Consider the following 25,902-nt stretch of genomic DNA (forward strand, 5'->3'; position numbering starts at 1 on the left):
CCTTCCTGCTCAAGGAGTTCCTCCGCTTCTTCCAGAGATTGTAGGCTGAGGAAAAATTCCGTGGGCTAAAGCCCTGGAGACCCATTCTGAATGCTTTCCCTTTCCCTTCCTTCTCTGTGCAGCTGAATGACTCAGAGAGGGAATGACACCTTGAACTGATGTCACTATTCCGCTGATGGGATGGGAGAACCCCACAGGGAGTCCAGAAGGAAATTTAATTTCTGTTTAATTTCTGTTTTATTTTAAGATCTTTTTTTTTTCTTTTTTTTTCTTTTTTTTTCTTTTTTTTTTTTTTGGTGTTGGTATTTTGAGATTTATAGGGTTTAGGGGGGAAAGGTTTGAAAATTAGTAGCTGTTCTGTGATAAAATAAAGGATGTTTAAGCTGTTTTCAGTACAATTGCAATGCTTTGTCTCTCTGCCCCAAATATATTATGGTTGATACCACAGAAAGTGGTGTTAGATGTGTGAGTACCTCCAAGGCCTAATTAAATTTATTAGTGCTTGTAACTAGATGCATTGAGATTCCTGGAACATTCATAGGTGCTTTTCTTAGGTAACTCTGCACTGTTGAATTGGTAGTGTTTAGATAAGCAAGAGACTTCAATCCTAGCAGGAGATAGCAGGTACACCATTTCAAAATTCAATGTCCTGTGTGATTTGGAACGTCCCAATAGTATTGCTTTGTGTAAAAAGAAATGTTGATAGAATATTTTAAGGTATTTTCATTGTAAAAAAAATCTGCAGGTAAGGGAAATAAAATGTTCTCCTGCTATTCAAAATGCTCCTGCTTTCATTTGACATTTCCACTAGAAAATGCTGTCTTGATGACATTTTTCATAAAAAGATAAGCTATTGTGACTTGCAGAAACCTTACATTTCAACTACTTTCTGGTTTGTTTTTCCCAAGTTATACTGGACTGGTATGTGATCTTTTGGCAAATCAGTATGGTGATGAAAGCACAACCAGTTTCTGAGTAATTCCAAAATTATTTTGACTTCAAGAGATACTTATCCTGAATGCCAGCTGATGCAGTACTTTCTCACTAAATGATAGTAAACAGTGTTCCTGAATGAGCTGTGCCTGCTGTTCAGAAGTCATTTAGAGCAATTGTATCCGAAGAAGGTTCACTTCACTGGTGTCTGATCTTCCATTATCCATTAATGCCTAACGTCAACCTCTGTTCATGGCAATCCCTGCTGCCACTTGCTTTCAGAAAGCCTCTGAAAAATCCAGTTCTCCATAGGCATCTTCACCAGCAATAATACAGTACAGAAAGCCAGATACATGTATGCAGCATAACAACTAACATTCAGTCTGTTCTTGGGGCACCCTGTAGAGTTACACAGACCTGCCCCAAACCCCCAACAGTGCAAAACCACCAGCAGTTACTGACGAGCACCTCTAGGTCACTTGGTTCTTGTTGTGCTATACCTAGGGTGCAGGTGCCTCAGCCGGCTCCAATCATCTCCTGCTTGGGACCTTCCTGAGCAAAATAACAAAATAACAGACATTGTGCTCTTCATCTCTCTGTCCCTTCTAAAACAAATTGGACAATCCACCTATGTGTTTAGAGATCAAACATCCTTTTGTAATGACATCCTCATGAATTCAAAGCTGCCATTTCAGATCTCACTACTTACTTGGAACTATTTTTTTCATGTAAGAGTGGATGCTTCCATGACCTCAGACCTTAGTTCTTAAAGGTTTATTTTACCTCATCTCTTTCTTTGTAGATGCGCCAGGCTTTGGTGTCATCAGTTTCTAACGCTGCAAGCACTCTCACTTCTCCAGATTTTTGCTGAAGGAAATCTTCGCAACTGACAAACCACTCATCTTCTCTACAGTCCTGTAATTTAATAATGCTAAATGCAGGTCACAGTTAACCTCTTTACTCTTTTCCAGTGGGTGGTTTCTTATTTTGATATTGCTTTCTACCAACCTGTTGTACTGAGCACAGATTTGGACTAGCAATAAAATGCCTCATACTGTGCTTCACCACAGACTGCCTAAACTCATACCCACAAAACTGCAGGGCGTTGTTAGCCAGTAGCTATGCCAGGTGGCTAGATGTAGAGAAAATGGATGTGACCACCTTCAGGACTAGTAAGGCTAACTCTGAAATAAATACTCATTTCTCCAGCATACAGTAAATTATGCCAGACTGCATCAGCTGACCAATATTCCCATGCCATGGGATTTTTTACTTGACTGGCCTGTGCTTTCAGTGCATGTGACAAGCCTTGACAGGTTCCCTTTCCCTTGGAAGATATCCTCAACCTTTTTTTCAATTGTTTTGATCTTCTGCCTCCTTGGTGACTTACCTCTTTAATATGAGATGAAGGGAGTGGCATGTTTTTATTCGGGGATTTTTTTTTCCCTTGGTGTGATTATAAATTGTGCTTCTTCCAATTTGCTAATTGCCCATGAGTTTAGTCACAACTCTAATAGGAATTAGCTCGCCACAGTAAATCCTGAGCTTCACCTATTTATGGTCAATAGCCTGTGGTTTTGCTTTCCATGCTAACATCCTTATTCCTGGCAACACAGCAGCTGCACCAACGTCCACATTCAAGGCACAGACATTTCATCTGCTTTTGAGATGATAGTGCTTTAATCCTCCGCAGCACTGCTCACCGGTCCGACGAAGAGTCATCTGAGGACACGGTGCTATTGTCCTCTGTCCATGCTGGAGAAACTCTTGGAAAGTGATAGAAATTACTGTGGTTCTTGAAGGTTTTTCCAAATACCAGCCATTGTCCTTGCGTTTTTGTAGATCAGTGTGCTGCATTATGAGGACGGCAGCTCCGTGCCCAGCTTACCATTCTGCTTCCAGTTTCTTTTCTGGTAACAGCGTGCATCCTCTGGAGCACGATAGCGCTGTCCATCTTCTGTAGGTTTCAGTCTGAATTAGGTAACTTCCTTTAGCTGGAAAATTCAAATTGCATTGCCAAGAAATAACTCTGGCTGCTCCAGTGGATTTTCACAGCTTCGCCTCAGGTTCCAGCCATGTTTGCTCTCTTCCTAGAGACTCGGCTCCTCATAATCAAGGAGATTGGCTCTTCAACCCCCTGACAACCACAAACTCTGCTGTATTTTTGCCTGCTTATTGTACTGTTTAATGACATATGGTTCACATGTTTCATTTTTATGTGGAAGCCAGTATTCTTCTAATTCCTGTGATACAGTGTCCTGGTGAGCCTCAGATGTCAGGCCTAATTCAAAACTACCAGAAGCATCCAGTACTTCAGCACCAGCTATTGTCAAAAATAAAGCCACCTCTGACTGTCATAGAAATATTCAGCTGAAAAGAGTCACTTAGCATCATTTCCCACCACCACCGAGGGCCACATACTAGACTGGAGGCCAGAAGGACAGACGAGGTGCCCGCAAACCCATGCAAAAGCACTGTAGACCGCTCACCAGCACCTCAGAGCAAATCAGGCTCCTTCTTTTTCTTGGCTCACAGTATTTGCTGATAGACAACAAAGCATGGTTAAATTTTCTCCAGTTTGCTTACTCCCAAAGATCGTCACTGCCAGTAAGGTGAGGCTTTCAGTAACTGCAGTCTTCCAGGAAGAGGATTTTCTTTGCTTTTTTTTTAACCTCTGGACACCAGGATGTCGCTCAAAATCAATTACATTCCAGGGCTAGGATTCACCTAACCAAATGCAAACATGTAAACGCATATTAGGCAGGTGTGTATATTTGACCTGCTCATCAGCATTGTCTTTGTCATCAATGGCACAAGCATTACTGGGGAGTAGCTGTTCTCAGCCTGAGGTATTTGTCTAAAATACTTCAGACAAATCAGGTTCTGAAAACCCCAATTTCTTTCCACTGATTGTAAATTTCGTCCAGACTGGCTGCTACAGATGTAGGCAAGAGCCAGAAGTGTCTAATGTTAGGTGAGAAGTATCTCACTGAAGGAGTCTGACAGAGGTCTGCTTCATTCAGCCTCTGATTCCCAACTGTTCAGCAGTGACTGACATAAACCCGAGCACAGGAGTGGGATCAATCCTGGCATGACATGTACAGGGCACGGCCTTTCTGAAAGATACTGCTCCCCTCCTGACTGGCAGCAGCTCGCCGAAACAAGGTACTACCACCGAAGCCTATAGCCACAGTCACAGTGATGACATGGAGCACCAGCCTTTGTATTATAAGGTCTTCAAACTTTAAAGAAAAGCAGATTAGAGCAGGAACTTTGTCTCAGGAGCAGCCTCCGGAAAAAAATGCAGCCAACAGACACCAGTTTGCCAAATTTCTGCCTCGAAGTGCCATATTAGACATAACTTTGGGTGCATCAAGTATTACTGACATTTTCCTGACATTCCTCACAGACAAAAAAAAGTGTACACGTTTGCCCCAGTGAAAATCAAAGTTGAGTTTATGTAGTGTTGGTACAAACGTCACAGGAGGAGAGTGTTTTTCAGCTCTGTAGACAAAAGCTGCCGAATTTTCCAGCTTTGCTTTCACTGTGAGAAAAGAGCTGCAGAAGATACCCTAGGATAGTAAATGCAGATCTATGTACAAGACATGAACCAGGCAGACTTGCAGTTGTTCGGCACGTGCTCTCGGCTGACCAGGAGATGCCCAAACCTCCTGGCACAGCTCCGAGCTCCAGCGGGTGTGCTCTCATCAGCAGGGGCAGTTGCTCCAGGCTCAGCACGGTGTTGTCAGGGGCAGAGGTGGCACGGTGAGCTGGGAGGGGTGCAGCACGCAGACACGTGGCTGTGCTTGCACCCTGCGATGCAATGGCAGTTACCACCAGGGCTGTTTCCTTCCGACCTTCTCTATGGATCTGGGCTGACCAGAGGAGGGCTGCATGGCCCTCAGCTGGTGTGCAGCCCCTGCCAAATAATCTCCTGTTTGCTTGTGAATGCCATCCCCATTGATCATTTTCCAGCTGGCTTATATTGATTTGACTTAATTCAATGCAAGTGTTTTGCATGTAGAAAAGGCTCCATGAATGTTCCCATGAGGTCTAAATCGGTTCCTCTCTTTTCTCTTGCTCTTTAAATCCTATTGTCACTCATGTGTAGCTTTCCTGCACTCAGTACATGCCTATTCCTGGGGGGAGCAATTGCCAGGGGCTTAATTTTAGAGAGGAATGCTCACCCTGCTGTCTGGGAATGAAGCCTGGCATAGCCAGCTTCAAAGAGCAGACAGATTTGTTGCTGAGCTTAAAAGACATCTTCCCCTTGAGTGGGATTTGCTATTGTATCTCTTCTGCTCTCATCTTCCCTTTCAGCGCATGGGAGGGCTCAGGTGCTTTCCAGGCTCCTTCCGTCTTTGGATCCTTCCAAATGCACATATTAGGTGGTGGCAAATCCTCAGCTCTGCCTCCTACCCGCTGAACATCACTGAGCTAACTGAGGATGTGGCAGATTTGGCAGGATTTGTGCTTAAAGAACCTGTCATTTGGCTCTTCTGTTTACACAGAGCCCTGGCACTCAGACAGTACAGACCTAAAAGAAGGATTATTTTTGATTCCAATAAATTAGCACAGAAGGAGAGAGTTCTTTGCCTTCTTCCTTCACTTCACATCACAATTTTAGTCTCCTAACAAAAGACTTCACACCAAATATAATAAAGCACTGAACTATTTTTCCTCCATGCCTGTTGTTTTTCTGACAGACATATGTGTTTGTTTATTTTTAGATTATAAAATGCAATTATCGTGTTCTCTGAAGTACACATGTAAAATTAAAAACATGTTGAGTCAACTTGCTGCTTAATTTATGTTAATTAAACTATTCAATGGGAAGGATGTTCCTGGTTAGGTTGCTGCAGTGGGATCTGGATTTTATTCTTGGCTCTGCCACAGATTGCCTGCTTGATTCATGGCAAGTTACTTAATCTCCCAGTGTTTCAGTTCTTCGTTCCCAAAATGAAGACAATAATTCACCTTCATCTTGTCTGTTTTGACTGCAAATGCTTAAAGCAGGGTTTGTTTTGCACAGTGCTTGGCATAGTATCCTGTGAGTTTCGTTTATAATTGCATATATTGATAATAAGCCAACTTCTCTCCAAGAAAAAACAACTCTGCAAGTCACTCCCCAATGTACAGATTTTTGCAAATAAATATGCTTTCCACTCCGCCCAGAAGGGCAGCCAGGCAGAGCTCTGTTGGATCACACTCAAAACTGAGTTTTCACCAGAGGAAATGAGCCAGGCTCAGGTTTCTAAACCCTGGGGATTTATTCTGGAAGTCAAGTACTGCTCTTCAAGGAGAGCTTAGTTCCCTCGTTGCGTCCCTTCATCTAAGCGCAGGAGTTTGTGAAATCTCCCAGGGAGTTTTACTACAGATCAGGTCCAGGCCTGTGGGTTAGGTAAGACAGAAACTCTGGCTTGAGCACAATTGGCCAGCACGCCTGGGAAAACTCGCTGTCATGTGAATGGCTGAAGGACCTGCTTCACCACGGTGGTTTTTCACCTCTCTGTGCCTCAAGAAATCAGTCTCAGCATAGGCTCCACTGGGCGGGCAGGATCTGACCCCGATTAGCCTGGTAACTCCATAGCAGCTGTGGTGATTTTCTGTCAGGACTTAACGTATACTTGTTTGTGCTGACCATCTTCCCACTACACCCTCACACATCTGCTTCTCTGTTTATTCACCAGTCATGTTTTGCTGGGATTTTGCCTTATGGTTTTGTACAATGCCAGTACATTCAAGGCCTTGGCCTTAGGAGGGCATCACTGGATTAGCAGTTACTGGAGGCAGTGCGCTGTTTTCAGTCAGTGCTGGCTTTAGCTGAAGCATTTTCTCAAACCAATCAGCTCTACTGAACCCCAGATCTAAGCACTTATTTCCCCAAATCTGGGATATCCAACTGTATTTGCAGTAAGGAGGGTGAGCAGAAGCTAATGCACAACGGAATTATGCTGTTAGTTTAGCTATTTCTACCTGACAGCAACCAGAGTGCTTTTCAGTATCATTTACAGTCAGTATAAGCCCCTCATTCCAAAAGGGCAAGGTACGTGGGGTTTTCCCCCCTTACTGCTGCCTTCCTCTGCCCTGCAGCAGTATAAAGGCTAGGCGACCCTTACCATTTTTCCACCTGCACAAAGTCCCAATGTAGGCACATTTCTACCAGCCTAAAGCTCCTTCCTTCACTTTTAATATGTTGTACCACTTTCCAAGCATAACTCAGACCTAACATGAGGTTCAGTGAGTGTCCTCAGGGTGCCAATCCTTTGCCTGGCCAGCCGGGCCTGGACTGTCCTGTCACCAAAGAGGGGGAGTCCCAGCTTTGCACTGCTGCTAACACACATGCCAGTTTGGGTCCCCATACTCCAAAGCCTTCCACTAAATGATGTACTTCCCATAGCCAAGCTTGTGGTACAGCCCATGCCCCAAGTATGACCCAAAGTGCTGGAGAACCGTTACCCCACTTGCTCGTCTGATCATGTCCACAGCGAGGAATTGCTAGGATGGCTTTTAGTGTCATGTGGAGCCAGTATAAAACCCTCTCATTATAAACATTTCATGCAGTTTAAATCTGCCCTGCTCATTGCTGGGTATATTTGCCCAACAGCATTGTAAGCTTCATGATGCAACTCATCCTATTCACAAACAACACGATCATGCAATAGACCTCTGGTTTGTGGGCTATCCCTTAGCAGAAAAATTCTGGCCACCAGCTGGCAATCCCACGACAGATCAAACTAATGAGCCTGAAACAGAGGTCACTGAAGTTCAAAGCTTGTTCAGTTTGCACCTGGGTATTTAATTCTTCACGTTGCTGGTTCCCATCAATAAGCTGTAAGCAAAGAAGAGCAGTCAGGAAACAGGAGCAGTAGAAACCAAGGATCGGGGTATCCATGGGCATCTGCCTCCTGTAACATTCACAGTGAATTAAAGTAAATAGCCTCTGCTTCACCCCATTTAGTCAGCTTGCTTGCAATTCATGCCTAACTCATACAGCTATTTCCTTTTTCATTTCTTCCTCACGATTCCCTGAAAAAATCTCCCTCACTCTGTAAACTCAGCAGCCTGTCTTCTGTTGAAGTTGCAAGTCAGACATTAGCTTACCCAGTGATTAATGCAGCTCTTGAAAAGGTCAACTTTGAATCACACTACCAAGTTCACCCACCTCTCTGGGCAACTCCTCATACCTCTTCTCTTCCCTATTTGCAGTTGAAAATAATTAAAACCGACATATTACTTTATATCTTGAAAGAACATTAATTGTAATCTTGCTCTTGGGTATTGGGAGATGTCTTGAGGCTGTGGTTGAAGAAGCAGGCCCTGTTTTATCCATCCGTCACATGGATCATTTGCAGCTCTGGAAATCTGGTCTCCAGTTGTCCATCTAGTCCTACATACCTCCTAGCCAGCTCTCAAAACAGCCTGGTGGTTCTGAGGCAACTGAATTCCTCATTCTCCCTCACTTCTAAACCAGTCTTCATAAGCCTGGACAAGCAGAGTGCATTAAAGGTTAAGGTTGGGTTTGTCATATGCTGCAGCGTGTAAGTTGTCCCTGTTCTGGGCTTTTATATGTATAGCGTCACCAGGGAAGAAGCTCTGCTCTGCATCAACAAATGCAAAATAATCCTTTTGATAGGTGATATTCTAGGGAATTTGATGTGGGAGCCTCTCACATGGGGAAATGTAGTGAGGAGCAAGCAGATTTTGCCTGTGAGTGTTTTTGTTTTCTTGTTCCTTTTGAAGTAAAAGAGGAAATGTGGGAACCATTTCAAAATTACCATGCACCAGAGTGACGGAAGAAACCCAGAAACAGATAAAGACCAACAGCTGGAACATATTGTGGTACAAGGAAGCAATTAGCTTATAGCATAAAAGAATGAAATCACATATAGGAATGATTTGTGTCTCCTCCCGTTCCCTTGGCAACGTGGAAACTTTGGGGCAAACTAGGCCTGTGGCGGCAGGTCGGCCCATGCCACCATAAAGGCAGCAGTCACGGCCTTTCCTAAACAGCCCCTGTGTGCACTGGCTGCACAACTGGCACCACGTGAAGAAGCAGCACGTGCTTGGGAGAGCAGGGAATGTGGGGAGCTGGGCACGTTCCTGAGAACTGGGGAAGAAGCAGGCTCCACGTCCCTCAGATGCTTTCACCCAGAGCACCGAGGCCGGCTCTTTGATCACGGAACATGCTGCAGCATGAAAGCTGGCTGAGATACCTGCTCGGTCTCACGAGGCCCTTCTCTATGCACACATAAACCCTGCTGCTCGCCTCTATGAGGTGATCTTACCGCACACGGCCGAGACTGCGTACGAGAAGAGAGGGAAGATGTGGTCCGTTCCTTCCTCTCTTTTTGGGCTCGCACAACACTGCTCCAAGTTCCCCAAGGAGCTTGCTTGTCCCTTCAAGGATGCCGCAAGGCAGCTGTGACCCACATCCCCCCAGACTTTGCATGATGAGCTGGGTGACCACAGCCTCCCAGCTGCCCTCCTACTCTCAGTCGGCCTCAACTTTTGACACAAAAGGCCATCCTCGCAGGGTTGCTTAAAAGTTGCATAACCGAGTAATAAAACAGAGAAAATACCACAGGGTGGGAGAGGAATTTGAGATAAACAATCTTTACCAAACATTGCAAAAGAAACCGTAGCCTTGTTGAAATGAATGAGCTAACTCCCATCGCCTTCAGTGAGGCCCGGGTTTCAGTCTTTACGTGTGAGATGCCACGCTGCCATAGTGATGAGCTCAGGATAACGTTAGCCCCATGAAGTCAGACGGCCGGACTGATGGATGTAATCAAATTTCCTGCCCCGGTTACAGTTTTACCGTCCAAAGACTCACTTTAATCAGCAGTCTTACACAGAGTGGGATTTGTTTCAGGAGGGACCCCCTTTACCACTCCCAGTCGCTGAGAGCTGGTTAATCCTTTTATGGGGCAGGGTTCACATATCATGCCTCATAAACTCCCTCCATGAAGGTTTAGGAAGAAAGGGCAGGATTTTTTTGTAACTGCTCCATGAGCGTGTCTTCACAGCAGGCACAGAGATACCCAACCATATGGCTTCACCCCATTAACTTCTCATGGGTGGAGACCAAGGTGCAAAAATACACAAGCAGCCAGATCCATGTATGCTAACCCTTGTCTCCCTCCCTGGAAAGGTCTGGGAACAGAAATGCCCAAGCTGTCCCTGCATAAGCCATCTACATGTGTCCTTTTTGCCACGTTCATCCAAGTGTACGTTTCCGACCTCCAAACCAGCAAGCCTGCATCACAACGTGCTTCATGAGCCCATCAGCCAAGAGGATCTCCATGCAGTGTCCCACTGCGTGGAGCAGCCGTGCCAGCTCCGGTCCCACTGAGGTTACTGAAAAATTCACTGCATACAAAGGGTCACAGCAGCATTCGTGCTTTTGGGAACCCCTCCCACCGAGGACTATCGCTAGCCCCGTGTGGTGCAGGATCAGTTTAAAATAACTTCACTTAGAGCCCTCCATGGAAATCCCCTGCCAGTCACCCTCCTCACGTGCTTTTTGTTCTGAGAATCAACAGGCCTCAAAGAGCAGGCTCAGAAGAGGCCACATCTGTACAGAATTTGCTTTCATCCCCACAAGGGTTCCCAAACAATGCCAGTGCCAGCCGGAGGTTTTCTGAATGGTATGAGAACCAAAGGCTTTCTTTGCTTTCTTGTTCATCCATTAAAACCTTGTGAGTCAAAATTAAGAGGACAGGAGTGGGAGCCTTTGGAGGCTGTGGTTTCTCACAAATGCCTAAAGCTAAGTACTAATGAGAAAGTTAAAAAAAAGTCTGCAACCCATCACCACAGCAATGCCACAATTAGAGACAAATCCAATGTGTGCTGCTTTACATTTATGATGCAGACAAACTAATTTAGCTAATTAGGGCTGTCTACCAAATGCATATGACATAGTACCCTGTCCTCAAGGTCCAGTATCAGAGTCTTGCTACCGAAGTCCAAAAGTGTGCACACACAGCCCGGACACCTGCTTGTCGAGCGGAGCCACCTCTGCACAGGAAGTTTTGAACGGTTTCCTCAGTGACCCACCCACAGCTGCTGGGTGAAAACCAATCAACCGAGAAGTCCACCAGGACAAGTGTCTGCAAAACTTTCTCATTTCTGAGTTTAAGAAAAAAATCAAGAAAAAGGGAAAAGCCCAGTTGGCTTCTGTCACCTGAGACTGGGTTTTCTTTTACAGGTTTTGAGTAGTTTAATGAGTTTGAGGTACGATCTAGCTTCTTTAAGAGAGCAATTTTTTTTTTGGTTTTTGTTTTGGTTTTTTGGTGAGTGCCAAGGCTTTTTTGTTTTTTGTTTTTTTGGTTTTTTTTTGTTTAAGAGCAGCTCCCACTCCCCTGAAGTTTTGTCTATACATTTCAATAGCAACTGTTTTTTCAGCAGAGTTCAGCGGAGTTCAGTTGCTGCACCTCTGAGGTGCTCACGCTACCTCTGTGAGAAACAAAGCAAGAACCACTGTGAAAGACTTCAGCAGCCACTTTGGGAAATAACTTCATGATCTGATGGGAAGAAAAGAGGTAGAATCATAATAAGGAAAGAAGTACACATCTTTCTAGACTGGTCTTGGATTTTGCTCATGAGTGAGCTCCAGGCTGGAGCAGCGATGCAATGGCAGGGCGTTCAGTGACAGCAGTGGGGCAAGAGGTGCCTCAGCTTCTCTTTCCTCTCCTGTGCCCTGTCTCCAGCCAGAGTGCCAGGCCTGAGCTCCCCTGGCTGTCCCAACGCCCTTCTCTCAGGCATGTGCCCGTGTACCTCCATGCTGGCTTCTGCCCATATTCTGAACTCCTACCTGTATCCCGTGACAGCCTGGGAAAGAAACAAACACCTTCCTTCACTGGGCGTGGACCAGCTCACTCACATTTGCCTCATTTATCCCAGAGAAGTGGAGATATTGCCTCACAGATGAAATCAGCTCAGGTCTCCACCTCTTTTTCCAGTAAAGGGCGAGCACTTTCTCTCCAGACAAAACAGGAGTGGGCTTACGGAGACCACAGCATCCTTTGGCTCTCCAGGCTTGCCCAAGCCAAAGAAGAGGGTCTATGTGTTACTGGGAATGGAATTTCTCTGCTTCCTGCTGCTCGCCTGCCATTCCTGGCCGCTGCAGCCTGCCATACATCAATGTGTGTGCACAGCAGGGGAAAAATGCTGCTGACCGAGGTGGTGGCTGCGAGATGAAAAAGGCTGATCCGCACAGTGGTTTCTTCTGTTTCCTCTGAATGCAGACACTTGAGGAGCCCCTTTCTCACTACAGTTGGGAAAGATGTCAACAGAAGCCAGTCCCAGCTGAAAATAACTCTGCCTGTGTCCTGGGTGTGGAGCCTGCTCGTCTCCTCAATCATTTTTGATTCACATTGGCAAACTGGGTTTCCTCTTAGAATCGAGGTTGCAGCCAAGGTTTACATTTATGTTAATTGCACAGGACAGCCACAGAATGCCTTTCTCCCACTTCATTTAAAGCTTTAATGCCTTCAGGAAACAGCTGGAGGAGGATCGTGTCTTATCTTGTGGAATGAGCCACAAGAGGGAGACAAATACCCATATGGGGCCATTTTGGGTTACGCCCTAAAGCCTGGGTAGGTTTTCTCAGCTCTCCAGAGGTTTCGAGGTTTCAGATTATTTCCCTAGCCCAAAGTCAAACAGCCTCATGAATGAAACACACAAAAATAAAACGCATATCAAAAATACTTCCCTTTTACAGTTTGGAAGCATTTCATTTCCCTGTTGGATTAAAAACGTTAATTAGTGCTCATTCACAGAATCATTGAAATGTGAAACTTTCTGCTTTGAAAACACAAAATTTGCAGCTTGGAACCTTATTTTTTTCCCCAGGCAACTTTTGGAGAGATGGTGAAATAGAGCCCTTCCTACAGTTTTTGGCTCCCACCAAAAACTTATAATTTGAAAGTTCCTAAGAACTCCCAAGAGACACAGAGCTAATTCAATCACAGGATACAATGGTTGCCTTTCATGTCCTCAGTGTCCCTGACATAAGGCAAAAATTAGTCTGGATAAACATACAAGATTTTTATCTGGAGAAATAAACTTGAAACTGTGAAGCACAAGAACAAGAGCATAGAAAGAACAAGGTTCACACTCAGCCTCCTCCACTGTAGGTGCCTACAAAAGTTGTCACAACTACTTCAGGGCTCAGAAGAGCCTCTACAGCTCCATGTGCAGCCCATGGAGGAGGTGGGTCCGTGCTTTTGGAGCCTTTGGAGACCCTTACTCCACACATTTATGGCACAGAGAGCTGGAGAGACCACAAAAGGTAGGGGATGTGTGTCCCTGCCAAGCCACATTGGTGAAGGATTTGGATTCCTGCACAAGCCTAAGGGCTCAAAATGCCTAAAATAGGATTTGGTTGTAGAATATGACAAACTGGGCCCATAGCATAAACATTTTTCATGTGAGGTAATACTTGATTCTCTAGGTCAGTGGACTAAAGATACGTGGTGTAAATATTTGTGGCTCCAGGTGAAAAACGTGGCCACCGTGGATTCAGTATGAAACAGTTAGTGAAAATTATCACAAGGGAATGGTGTGACGTACAGCAGCTTTAATCTATTGCGCATGTGATAGGCCTTTCTTTGTTCAACTGAAGTAAAACACTAATGTGGCAGCATACACAGATAGGGCATAATGTGAGATTAAAAACTGCTCTCCCGCTCAGCCCTGTGAGACCGAGGTTGCATTTACAGTAGCAAACCACGCGGTGCCAGGGCCATTCTCTGGCAATGCTGGTGTGGTCTGGCCACAGCCGCGCTATTAAACTGTCTTGGCCTCCAAAATATCCTGTAGAAAAAGGCTGCAGACTCATGCTGGTTTTCATGTTGTGCTTGGGAAATGTTAGGGGATTTATCAGTATAGGCAACTCAGCACCATTGTCCTTGCTATGGCATTAATTTACTAGTACAGATGTACCCTGAGATACCGGCTGCACAAGGAACACATTCCATGTTCCTCTTTCTTTTTTATATCCAAAGCCCCTCATGCTCTGGAGGGCATGTAGTTATCAAGGTTACTTGAGCGGGCTAGTAATTAAGATCACTAACTGTGCCGGTCCCTTGGGCTTTTAAAAAATCACAGAAGTAAAGCAGGGATTTTTCAAAGAAAGTCAGACTGTGACCGCCTGGTTCCCTTGTGCTGCTATTTCTATAGCTCTGAGTGCTGAAGAATGGCAAGGAGGAAGGAGGCAATGATCCATTGCCCAGCAGCTTTCAGGAGCCCAGAGGGCATTTGAAATGTTCCAGCAGACCATGGCATCCCGTCCCATTTACCAGGCAACATCCATGGCTCATTGCTCTTCCTGCCCGCGTCTGACACGGCAATGTCAACCAAGGCTGCTCAGGGTCATTGGCACGTTTACAGCGGCATGAGACCTGCAGTGAAACATCAGAGCCTTTTCTGTGTCAGGCAGAGTGTTTCATGCCGAACGCACTAACAAGCCCAGGGCCCGCTGCTCCCTGCACGCTGCCGTAGCTGCATCACTCCCTGAGGAGCTGCAGGTTGTGAAACCACAGCCCAGCCCTCGGAGGGGTGTGATTCTCCTGAGCGTCGCCGTCAGGGCATGCGGCGTGACTTTGTGTAAGAGCTGGGAACTGCTTTTGCTTTGCCCTTTGGAGCCAGGAAAGCATCTGCAACTCAGCACGTGGTGAGGTCGGAGGCCCACGCTAACAGGTGAATGATCAGCCTCAGTGAGGCCTTGTTATTCCTGCACTGCCTGCTCCTGAAGGGTTTTTTTCCACCAAAACTTCAGAGAAGTTTTGTTCTCACCGTGGAAACCCTAAGCTGCTCATTTTGGTATCAGTGAGAATTCAGTCTGCCCCAAAAAAGGGACAGCCTTCTGAGCGAAGGAAGAGCTCTGTTGGCCAGTGTCTTCTAAATGTTAGGGGTTCTTGGAAGAGGGATGGCTTTGAAGACCCCAGCATAACTTCATAAAGCATTTTCTTCCCTCTGTTTCCTTACTGTATCTTCTACCACAGCTGAGGCACTACAGGTTTTCCAAAGGTTTTTGAAAAATGTTTCTTTTTTTTCCAAAAGAAAATTCCTAGAGAGTTCCCCACCCTGTCCACAGCTGGCAGTCGCCATCCCACCCCCTGCAGTGTGTTGGTATGGGGAATGGAATTTTCTAATTTGAGAAAAACATGGCAAAAATACCCAATTCAGGTTGGGGGGGGGGGGGGGGGGGGGGAGAGAGAACTCCTGAGTTTCCTCTTGATTTTCCTCTTTTCTTCCCACTGCATCCAGCAAAAAATATTTATACAACTTTTTTAACATCAGAATGTGTTCACTCTCCTAACAAGTGAGGAATATGGATGGCTTCCTTAATGAAAATGGTGAAAAAGAGTGGCTAAGCTAACCCCACACATTAAGGAATTAAACATTTCCATGTACTCATAATGACCTTTAAAAAACTTGCTTGCATTTTGAGAGGTGGTAATGGGAATTTATTGACCAGCGCTGCTAGATGTGTGTGTGCATAAAAGCACACACACACAAGCTATATTGTTGTTTTGCTGAGCATCTGTTTGTCTGGACTTGTTCATATAATTCTCACACTTGAAGCTCCAAGGGAATGAGAATAATATAAAATGCTCACACTCTTATCCTCCAAGTGCTGAGGGAGACCACTGGGAGCCCAAAAGGATCCTGTCTCAAGTAAAACAGAAGTCGCAGTAACATTAGAGGTGGAATAAATGACAAAAAGTTCTGCTTTGTGCTTAACCCTTTCCACCCATTTCCGTGTCCTGTTCTAACCACAGCAAGTGTTACGAGCTCTGAAACATTGGTTTGTGGTTTGGTTACTCCAGGATGTGGGCACTAAGTTGTGTTGCTGTTGGCCTTTCGTTTTCGTGCATTTTGTGCTTTCTAAAAGCAATGATAAGACCAAAGAATAGATCTGTACCACCCTGAAGGACCTTCTCACACTAAGGCACCGCTGACTTCACTTCGTAGCACAAATTGACTATTGCTGCATCTCCACCTAGTTACTCAGTATGTCCTTTCTATTTGAAGCTGGAGGTCTCAGCTCCAGTGCTAAATGAAATGAGCAGAAGTCCATCCATTCAAAGCATCTTAAATCTAACCCTTTGCTTTGCACTCGTTCCTGGCCCTCCCATTGCTCTCGGATATCCACGCCTGTAGCAGTGAGGTCTCCTTCAAATTAGTCAATGTTTTTTCTCCTCACAACCTTGTTATCAGCAGCCTCATTCTTGGCTATTCTCTGTGCCACCTCCAAAAACTTGCACTTGCTTGCTAAAATCCTGGCCTCTGGCCTCACGGTGCTTTGTTTTGTGTGTTAGTTTATTCCCATTTGATTTTGCAAGCATCCCTTACAGGCTACCCAAACTACTGCTGTCTAAGGCATCCACCTTGCCCCACAGCACTGATTTCATCAGCCCAGCTCAGTAAGGCTCTGTAAAACTTATCCCATCCTAAAACGAGGTATTGTCTCTACTTTTCTAGAAGGTGCACTATTGTACACCAGCTGCCACCCCGTCTACCAACCACTGTACTGCTCCAGGTCCTGCCTTATACGATGCTGTCCTGATTCAGCTGTTATTGAACTCCTGTCACAAGTATCTCAGCACTTTTCTCATGATAACTCCTATCTCCTCCAGAGACCTTTGAGGATACCTATTTCTCCTCAGGGTTTACTTCAGCTGGCTTGGAAGCACAGGCCCTCTTCCCCCAGCTAATGAATTTTTCTCCATTGTGCTGCAATTATAATACAATGATGAACAGACACGTGTGATTTGAAGGAATCCATATCACGTGCCTTTAATAGAGCACAGATGTTCATGTTGGCAGCTCTTATTGTCCGACATGTTCCCCTATAGCTGCTTGTTTTTTTCTCACACTATTCCTGATCTGGTAAACAGCAAAGAACAACTTGTCTGTCATACATCGGTGACCACAAACCTCCATGGGGCCACAGTATCAATCCACTGAGCCAGCCATTCTGCATGGAGTTGGTGATTACATGAGCGAGCAAGTGAATAACTGGAAACAATACTTCTTCTCTTCCATATTTTACTAAACAGCCCTGAATTTTGCCACGACTGGCAAGGCCAGCATGCAATCAGTGCTGATCTTTAGCTTAGACCTTCAGTAAGATAGTTCAATAAACATAATGACATCATTTCATGACATCATTACTTTCCTCTACATTTGCATCAGCTTGCTTGCTTTTACAGGAAAACATATATATTCACTGCTCCCCCGACTTAATTGACACCAGGGAAGTGCCACACACATTACTTTCAACATTCAGCACTCAAGGGCATGAACAACATTCCCATAACCCATTAGGTACCCACCCAGAACAGATTTTGTCATCCTACAAGTAAAGACAGCTAAATAAACAGAAAGGTCAGCTTTAGAGCGTAAAAGCTTGAAAAAAAAAAATCACAGTATTACTTCTGGAGGGAAGATGAAGTAAAAGTCTTACAGTACCTTGTGCAATGGGGCTTCAGGCCCGATTGGAAACACTGGACGCTATGGTAATACAGTACTGGTGCCAAGAGACTGAAGTTTTAATGTCACCTTTTCCCATCTCCCCAAAACCCTCCTAATATCAACCGTGATGTCACTGCTCCCAGGGTTATTTTAGTGTTGATCGGAAAGGCTCTGCAGAAGAAAGAGTAACCCTGGAAACTGGAAATGCATTGTGTGAGGTGGATAATGTGAACTAATGCACAGAACTGAGCATGGCAGAAGGAAACTGAGAGAGGCATTCAGCATTGTTTATGGACTGCAGGACAGTATATAAAATCATAGACCTAAGACCAGCATCTGTTGAGTCAAACAGATTTGCTCCGTGAAGCAAAAGAGAGGAAAACATTGTACTTCTGTGATATAAGATGTTTCATCTGAGATATCTCCCTGGAGATCAATTTATATCCAACTCTGTTCTACTGCTCCACCAGCAACAAATACAGAAGATATCTGTATATTTACAAGAAGTACTGAAAACTGTCGTATTTGTTGGAAAGGAGGGGCAGAGGGTAAAGGAGAAAGTGTCATAGTTTACAGCCATGTGTTTTCAAATAGAGGCTAATGTATGCATACCGGCACTCACTTTCACACACCATTGCCAAAATACTGATTAACTGCAGAGTTATCTTTGTAGTGACACTACACACGGAGCAAAGCCTGTAAAATCAGGGACTACAATGACATACTTTGGGCCATCGATGTCCTAAATGGGAAATACTTCGTGACTCCCCCCTCGGTCCTACCAAAGGTGGCTTTGCTGAGTCCCCTAATTTAGGATTCAGAATCCTGCTTGATTCCATACACCGAGTTCTAGACACATCTGTAAACCTTGCCATCTCAAGGCTTTTGTGTGACAACGTCTGGGAATCAATTTATAGGATTTTAATTCAAAGGGTTGAGTTGTGCATATGAACCAGCACTCCGTGTCTGATCACTGGGTTAGCTGCAGTGCTGCAGTCCCATCCCAAAACCCGCAGACATCATCTATACGAGCCCTGTCAACAATTTATGCACACTTTAAAAGCATCAAAGTGTTTTTCCCCATTTCTCCAAAATAAAGAGCCTTTCCTAAACATAAACAAACACACAGAGAGACACAGACATGTCTTTGCATGATTTTAGTAAAAACATGCTTTCCTTATTAAACTCTGTTATCCTTTCATCATAAGCATCTTCTTTCCCAGGAAATCTATGACTAAGCATGTGTATATACTCATCTTGGGGATCTGCTCTTGTGGCAGTTGCGGCCACCCCCAGAACTTCTCACTGGGTCTGTGTGTACATTGCCCCATACTCACATGTGTAACACATTCTCCCTCCGTTCAGCTTCCCTGTCCATTCATCTGCTTGCCAAGTATGCTGGCTTGACCAACTCTTCAGCAACAGAAATGGGGCTGGGGTCCCAACCCGTCTATGGTAGGAGCTCACAATGTCTCCACTGAGTGTGGTGGAGTCCACCCCACTTGCACCACTTCAGCAGAAGCATCCTAACTCCTATATCGGGTGGTTGTGGACTCCGTTCACTTTAGTCCTGTGGATTATTGAGAGCTTTTGTTCTCACTTAACTTCCACACAGACTAACGGCACTCCATCATCACTAGACACACCCATTATAAATTGCAGCGGGTGCATGTGCTGCTCTCTCTTTGCTTCCTCCATAAGGCAGGTTCATATACATAGGAATTATTCCAGTGCGGGGTTTCAGTGGAAGAAACATATTGCTGGCAAGCCCTGTGCCAGCATTTCCCCATGGCTGCAGCTTCCTCAGGGAGGCTGCCCGCTGCACATTCAGAGCCTGGCTCCATGTTTCACCCCAAGCCCCTGGCACCGCGGCCAGCCCAAGCAGCTTGTGGCTCCAGCCTTCCCTGGCATCAGCCAGTCACCACTTGGGATGAGGCAAAGCCTTACGAAGAAAGCTGAGCTCATGTTTCCAAGAAGCAAAGAGAAAGGGAGAGGTTTGAGCAGAGTTTTGCCATTGCCTGTGGTTTCTCCCAGGCTAGCAGTAAACTTGGGTTGTTTATTGGATCCCAAACTTTCTTCGCATGTACACAGGAAAACAGATGCTTCCCAGTCCCGGGCCCCGTGCTCGAGCCAGGCTCCCTCAGCAAAACCCGCAGGTAGGGTACACAACCGGGACAGCAAAGACACCGCTTCCTGCCTCTGGCCACTCTGAGCCTGCGATACCGCATTATCTATCCCGTGCACTTCTTTGCCCCCTTGCCAGGGGCTCGCAGCTTGTGGCTTGCCTTTCCTGTGCGGTGGGAACAGCTGCCGCCTGCGCTCACAAACAGGGAGCAGAGGCCAGGCCTTGCAAGCGCTTTGGCTCAAACAATGTGCATGGGGCACGGATGACAAAGCTGGGAAGCAAGCCAGGTCTCCCTGAGCCTGAGCAGGTGGGTGCCCTCCCTGACTGCTGGGTTACCTTTCATCTCCCAGCGTTAAAGGCCTGGCACAGTCCATCCATAGTCCTATCTTCAGTAAGCCTCAGGTGCAGCCCCCCATTTGATTCTCTTATGCCAGCAGCAAACTAAGTTTCAGACTCTTAAAATGAATTAGAGAGTTGAAGGGGAAATAGAGCACAAACTCATGTGCCTGGACATACGCTTATCTTAACTGTGGGGCTCCAGGAAGGCCACCTATCATGGTCTCTCGCTTCTTCCTCTGGCACAGGGCTGCTGGTCACTGCCCGTTCCAGAGCTGTGATATATTGCAGCTGAGGGTGCCCTTCCGTGGAGGGTCCTTCAGCCTTCTGCCTGAAGAAAGTCCCCACAAGTGACACAGGTTGCTTGAGTACATGATACACTCACTGTTTCCCCCTCTTGTGACATTTCTTTACATAAGCAGATGAATAGCAAAACGTCAGCGTTCATTACTAATTTTGTTATTTATAGCAGGCTGCTACAGATGGAGACGGCAGCACCATTCTATCTTTAGGGCGTAGCGCCTGCCTGTCCATACACACAATTGGTAATTAGCCCAAGAACAATTTGTTTATCTATTCTCAAACTTAAATAAATAGGAGAGCCATTTATCTGTCAAAATTCAAGTCCCTTCCATTGCTGGATTTCCAGGTTAACTGCTTAATGAGCAGAGCTCCGTGCTTCAGGCATGTAGGTAAAGACAAAGTTTTTTATAAAACACTTCCCATCAAAGCAAATGAAATATGCAATAAAAACAATGGGTTATGTACTGTAGGGATAGCATTGAGATCACTAGGATCAGGAGCACAGGACAAGATGAAGCTCATGGTGATATCAAGCCGAGACATAGAAATGGACTAAACAGTACATAGGGAAGGCATGGTGTGAATATCTGCATAGACCTGGTCGCTGTCCTGCCACGTGCACTTCCTAGCAGCCTGTGCAACCCAGCTCTCAGCTGATCTCTACAAGTGAATCCTTGCTTGAGCATGAAACTGAGGAGCAGAAGGGAGAGAGGATACTAGCAGCTCTCCAAGTAAAATCCGACATGTGCACTGAGATGTACTTGCATGGCTCCGATGGCAGAACCCTGCCCAATGTAAACATCACATGAGCCAAGGGAGAAGACATGACATAATTTTTTCTATTTTTATTGCTGATCCCAACCCTTCTTTGTTCTCTTTTATTCTCTACACCCACTGCTGAAATTAGAGGAGAAAGGGCGCTTTATGAATAGATGGACTTTGTGAGTTGTACCCAGACTTGGCCCCTGTTCCCCCTTGCCTTCCCCCACCACTGCTGATGGGAGGGGAATGGGAGCTGCCAAGGGACTGCTCACACTCATGCTAAAGGCCAAAGCAGTTCACGTGGAAAAAGACACAACCCTCGTCTTTCTTAGAATTCAAATGTTTTCAGCATCTGAATGCGTTCACGTATTCAGGCTTGCAGGTGCAGCTTTCTTACGTGCATATGAGGGTATGCACATCCACACGTACACAGTGGGGAAAAAAAAGGAAGGTTTAGAAGTTACTGCTATTAGGCAGCAAAAGTGGGTCACATCTGAGGAATTCTGCCTGGCCACTATTTCCGACCGTACGGGTCCCAATGAAGAGCTACTAGCTAATTGTCCTGCCACCTGGACGGTCTTTATTGGACCTGTTTATCTTCCCATTGGCATCCAGGCAGGGCATGAAAGCTACTAAATGAAAGGAAACTATTTCAGATACAATGGCTGGAAATTAATACTAATGAGGAGTTCCTTCTTCTGTCTTTCAGGTCACAACTCCGAATTTCCCTGTAGTGGTCAAGCTGGGACATGCTCACGCTGGAATGGGGAAGGTAAGTAAAAGGAAAAATACATACACTTCAGGAAAGAGATACCTACGTGGCACAGCATCCCTGTGATCGTACCCTGTGTGTGGCCGGCCGGTGAAGGGGTTAGACGTCCCCCGGCCTATCTGGGTGGCTCTGGCTGTTACTGGGGGAGAAGAGGCCTGCTGCTGCGCCACGCACGCGGAGCCGGGCAGCCATGTCGGCTTGCAGGCTGCCGGGCTGCAGGAGGGGGGTCGTGAAGAGCGGGGGGAAAGCTGGCTGGGCTGAAGTCATTAGGCTTGTCTTTTATACATTTTCTTCTCTCCCAAAAGTGGTGATATTGTTTATTCAAGCACCTGCAATGCACAGCTACACCCCATAGCTTTCACAATGAGGCACGGCAGCGCTGGTCCTTCTGAGCGCATTATGATGACCTTATTCAACAAAGTGGGAGCCCTTTAGTTATTTTTTTTTCCTCCTTGCTAGGAAGAACAAGACTTTACAAAGCAGAGTGGCTGGTCGCCTGCCAAGGAATCCTGAAAAACAGTTCGCTCCCCAGAAGGACCTGTTTGTTTTTCCCAGGCTCGCTGGGATCTTTATTCCCCCAGTGAATTACCGGCCCCTGCTTCTGGGGGTGTCTGGGCTCCCTTTTCAGTGAGGCTTTGCCACCATGTCCCTGCTGCGCTTTTGCCTCCTTTCCTTGCACATGCATCTTAAAAAAACACCCTCTATCTGTCTAAAACGTGGTTTGTTCAGAGTTAGGGAACTCTGGTGTATCGTCTCTGAATCCAAATGGGTGGTATTTGAACTCTGTGACTGACACCCCTCTCACAGCACTTCCCTAGAGCAGACTGGACTTCTGCCTGCCTCACACTCTCTTTGCCTGAAAATTATACATAGGTACACCAGACCTAAGCTGGGTACAGCTTGTTTGCTTGCGCTCCATAAACAGAAATTCTTTCTGGCTTCCTGGATTGCACACAGAAGCTCTCATGATCATTCTTGCTTTGGTTGCAATGCTCCCCTGTCTAGATAGTAGCTGCCAGAGAGGAAGTGGGCTCACATCCCTGGGCAAGTGGTGGAGGTGGCTTACAGAATTAAAGCACCTGCATTTAAATAAGCAGGAAAAGTTTGCTAAAATGTTGGTGTTCCGTATGCTAAACACACAGGGGGGTCATTGAATGAGACTACATGCAGACAGCTTAGAGCTGCTTGCAGGGTGAGCTGCTGAACATGTCCCCAGGAAGGATTTCATTAGCAAAATCCAAACAGGACAAACCAGGAGGACGAAGCTTCTCCCTGATGAAGGGTTTCAAGTTCCCTGAGGCTCCAGTGGGTATCTGACTGCTCTGCAATTTCATCTGTAATGTAGGGATGGCTTCATGTGTCTCTCTTGTGCAACAAAGATGCTTGGGTGGCTACAGAAATGAGGGAAGAATCAAAGGGAAATGCCCCAACCTAAGCAGTGTTTCCAGACAAAACTGTCCCCAGAGTATTTAACTGGTGTCTTCTGCACAAGACAGCAGATCTTTTTCCACCTCTCACTTTCTCTCCCATTTTACTCTCTAATGATGTTGATTTTTGCTGTCACAAGTTACAGGGAAAAAGGGTTTCTATTCAGACTCAGTGCACAATTGTATGCAATGGTACAAGGGGGTTACATAGGAAGTCATTCCAGGTGCAGATAGGCTGACAGCCAGGGTCCTAGAAGAAAGAACTGGTCTGAGGCCAAGTTTACTTTAGTCCATTATGAAATTAGGGACTACTAGGAAAGTCTGGATGTGGATTCGGGTACAGAGTTTCGACACTGCCCTCCCTGTTCAATAAATGGGGAAGGTACAGGAAGGAAGGGCTGTTGACCTTACGATTTAGGTTTGGGCCTTCCTCCAGTCACAATCAGCCTGCTGGAAAGTTGAGACTCATTAAATTAGTCTTCTTGAAGTTCCACTTCATTTCATTGTATTGAGAAAAAAGAGACAGAAGAGAGGAGGTGAAAATAAAAGAAAGAATAAGTTGATTGGTATAAAAAGCAGGTAACAGGGATTTGTTTTATTTTTAAGACAATAGAGTTCAAGACCAGGTGGAGCTGATGGAAAGAAACCACAGAAAATGACAGGAGAAATACAGATAAGCAGAACTATGGGTCTCTAGAAAAACAACAGCTTTACATTAAAAAAAAAAAAAAAAAGGAAAGGAAAGGAAAAAAAGGGAAAGAAAAGGAAGGATCAAAAGGATCAAAAGGAAGGAAGGAAGGAAGGAAGGAAGGAAGGAAGAGAAAGAAAGAGAGAAAGAAAGAGAGAAAGAAAGAGAGAAAGAAAGAGAGAGAGAGAAAGAGAGAGAAAGAAAGAAAGAAAGAAAGAAAGAAAGAAAGAAAGAAAGAAAGAAAGAAAGAAAGAAAAGAAAGAAAGAAAGAAAGAAAGAAAGAAAGAAAGAAAGAAAGAAAGAAAGAAAGAAAGAAAGAAAGAAAGAAAGAAAGAAAGAAAGAAAGAAAGAAAGAAAGAAAGAAAGAAAGAAAAAGAAAGAAAAGACAATTATCAAATGTTCTTTTAAGAAAATCAGAAGAGAAACATTTCCAGGAGACATTATGGTGGTTTTAACCATTACAACATAAAAGCAATAATCAATGACAATGAGGAGATTACAGAGAGCTAAAGGATTTCTTTGCATTGGTCTTCAGAAGTAGAGATGACAAGAAAATAGCAGGTCTTTAGTTCTAAATACACATAATAAGAAAAGAGAGAGGTTTGCTTTCGGTTTGGATGAGTGTAAAAAAGTAAGCAGTAATAGAGCACCTACATCAGGTCATGTTTTGTATAGAAGCAGTGATTGAAGAAACAAAGGATAAAATAACCAACCTATTAGCCAAAGTACACATGTGAGTATTAAAAATAGTACTTACTGCAGCAAACGATGCCAAGATAGAGAGCCGTGTACCTGTACCTGTAATGGGCGCTTCAAAGGATTCAGATTACAATCTCATTACCAGGAGAAATTGTCAAAGAAGTACTTACATTTTTCTTTTTATTAACAATAAAATCACATGTAATGGGAGGCACCAAGACTTAGAAGAATGAGCAAAGACTGGAAGTCCAGACACTGTTATTCTTTATTTGTACTGAGGTAGTGGCCAGAAGCCAGACAAACTCTGGACAAAGAAAAGGCCTCTTCCCCAGCAAGCTCCACCATTGACTTGCAGGCTGATTTGTGTCATTTCACAGTTCTTCATCTTCTCTGTGTTACGGAACAGAGTGCTATAATGATTACTGCTAATTCATGTTCATAAGGCTCTTGGCACTCTCAAAAGTGCTGAGTGTTTCTTATTTTGTAATAATGGCTAGAAAGAGCATAATTATAATAGTCTGACTATCATTTTCACATATCCTTTGTTTTCACAACATTTTCACTAAATTCATTCACCATGTTTTTTAATGAAAGGGTTGAACAGAGAACCCTCAAAACTAAAATAAAAAATAACTGCATTAGGACTTGTAAGAAACAGGCTCTGTTGATTGTCTTTAGCTTGGAAGAGGACCAGTCAAGGTCAGAACCAAGAAGGGTGGCAGTGTACCAGCAGTGATAGAAAAGCTCTTGCCATGTGATGCATGTATGTAAGGTGCAGGTTGGAGATGAATAAAACCACAATAAAAGGCATATTTTGAACTTTCTGTTGAGAAATCCAGAAACAACAGCCGCTGTGTTGACTTGAACAGAGACACCAGGAATAGCCTTCACCAAGAGAGACAAAGGGGCCCCAGACAATCTACTCATCTAAAATCAGGACGTATGCCCCTCAGCCCCTCCTATGACCATCATTACCCCCTTCCAAATTTTGAAGTCACCCCATAGCTCATTGGCACTGGAAGACCATAACAAGTGCTCTGTGCTGCTAGTCCAATATCCTATCAATACAGATGCAATATCAGAAATATTACTTAGACAATACTTTACAACGGAGTCAGCAGAGAAAGACCTTTTTCTTTTCCAGGAAAATCACAGATGGACACTGAGAGGAAAGGTCCTTCCTCACAAAGCACTGAACTGTTGTTCACCCAGCAATTCATGAGAGGTTAAGACATTTTTAAGCATTGTGCAGTTTGAGCCTATTTACCCCAGATGTGGTTGGGGGTCTTTGTTGAATAGGGTGAGCACTACAGTGAGAAAGGAATAACAACACTTCTTCCTGACTCCAGATCTCATAATGCCAGAGCCCATT

General features: G+C 45.0%; 1 protein-coding gene across 4 annotated transcripts in view; it reads left to right on the forward strand.

Annotated features, from left to right (window-relative positions):
• Window positions 1-25,902, forward strand: part of SYN3 (synapsin III) — a 235,902-nt gene that overhangs the window by 178,212 nt on the left and 31,788 nt on the right. For all 4 annotated transcript variants that reach the window (XM_080590591.1, XM_080590589.1, XM_080590590.1 and 1 more), the window contains one exon: window positions 21,654-21,716. In XM_080590591.1, the coding sequence (XP_080446717.1) occupies window positions 21,654-21,716 (63 nt within the window). The remainder of the gene's footprint in view (window positions 1-21,653; window positions 21,717-25,902) is intronic.

The sequence above is a fragment of the Anser brachyrhynchus genome (assembly GCF_964034855.1).
Source record: "Anser brachyrhynchus genome assembly, chromosome: 1".
In the NCBI taxonomy this organism is placed as follows: domain Eukaryota; kingdom Metazoa; phylum Chordata; class Aves; order Anseriformes; family Anatidae; genus Anser; species Anser brachyrhynchus.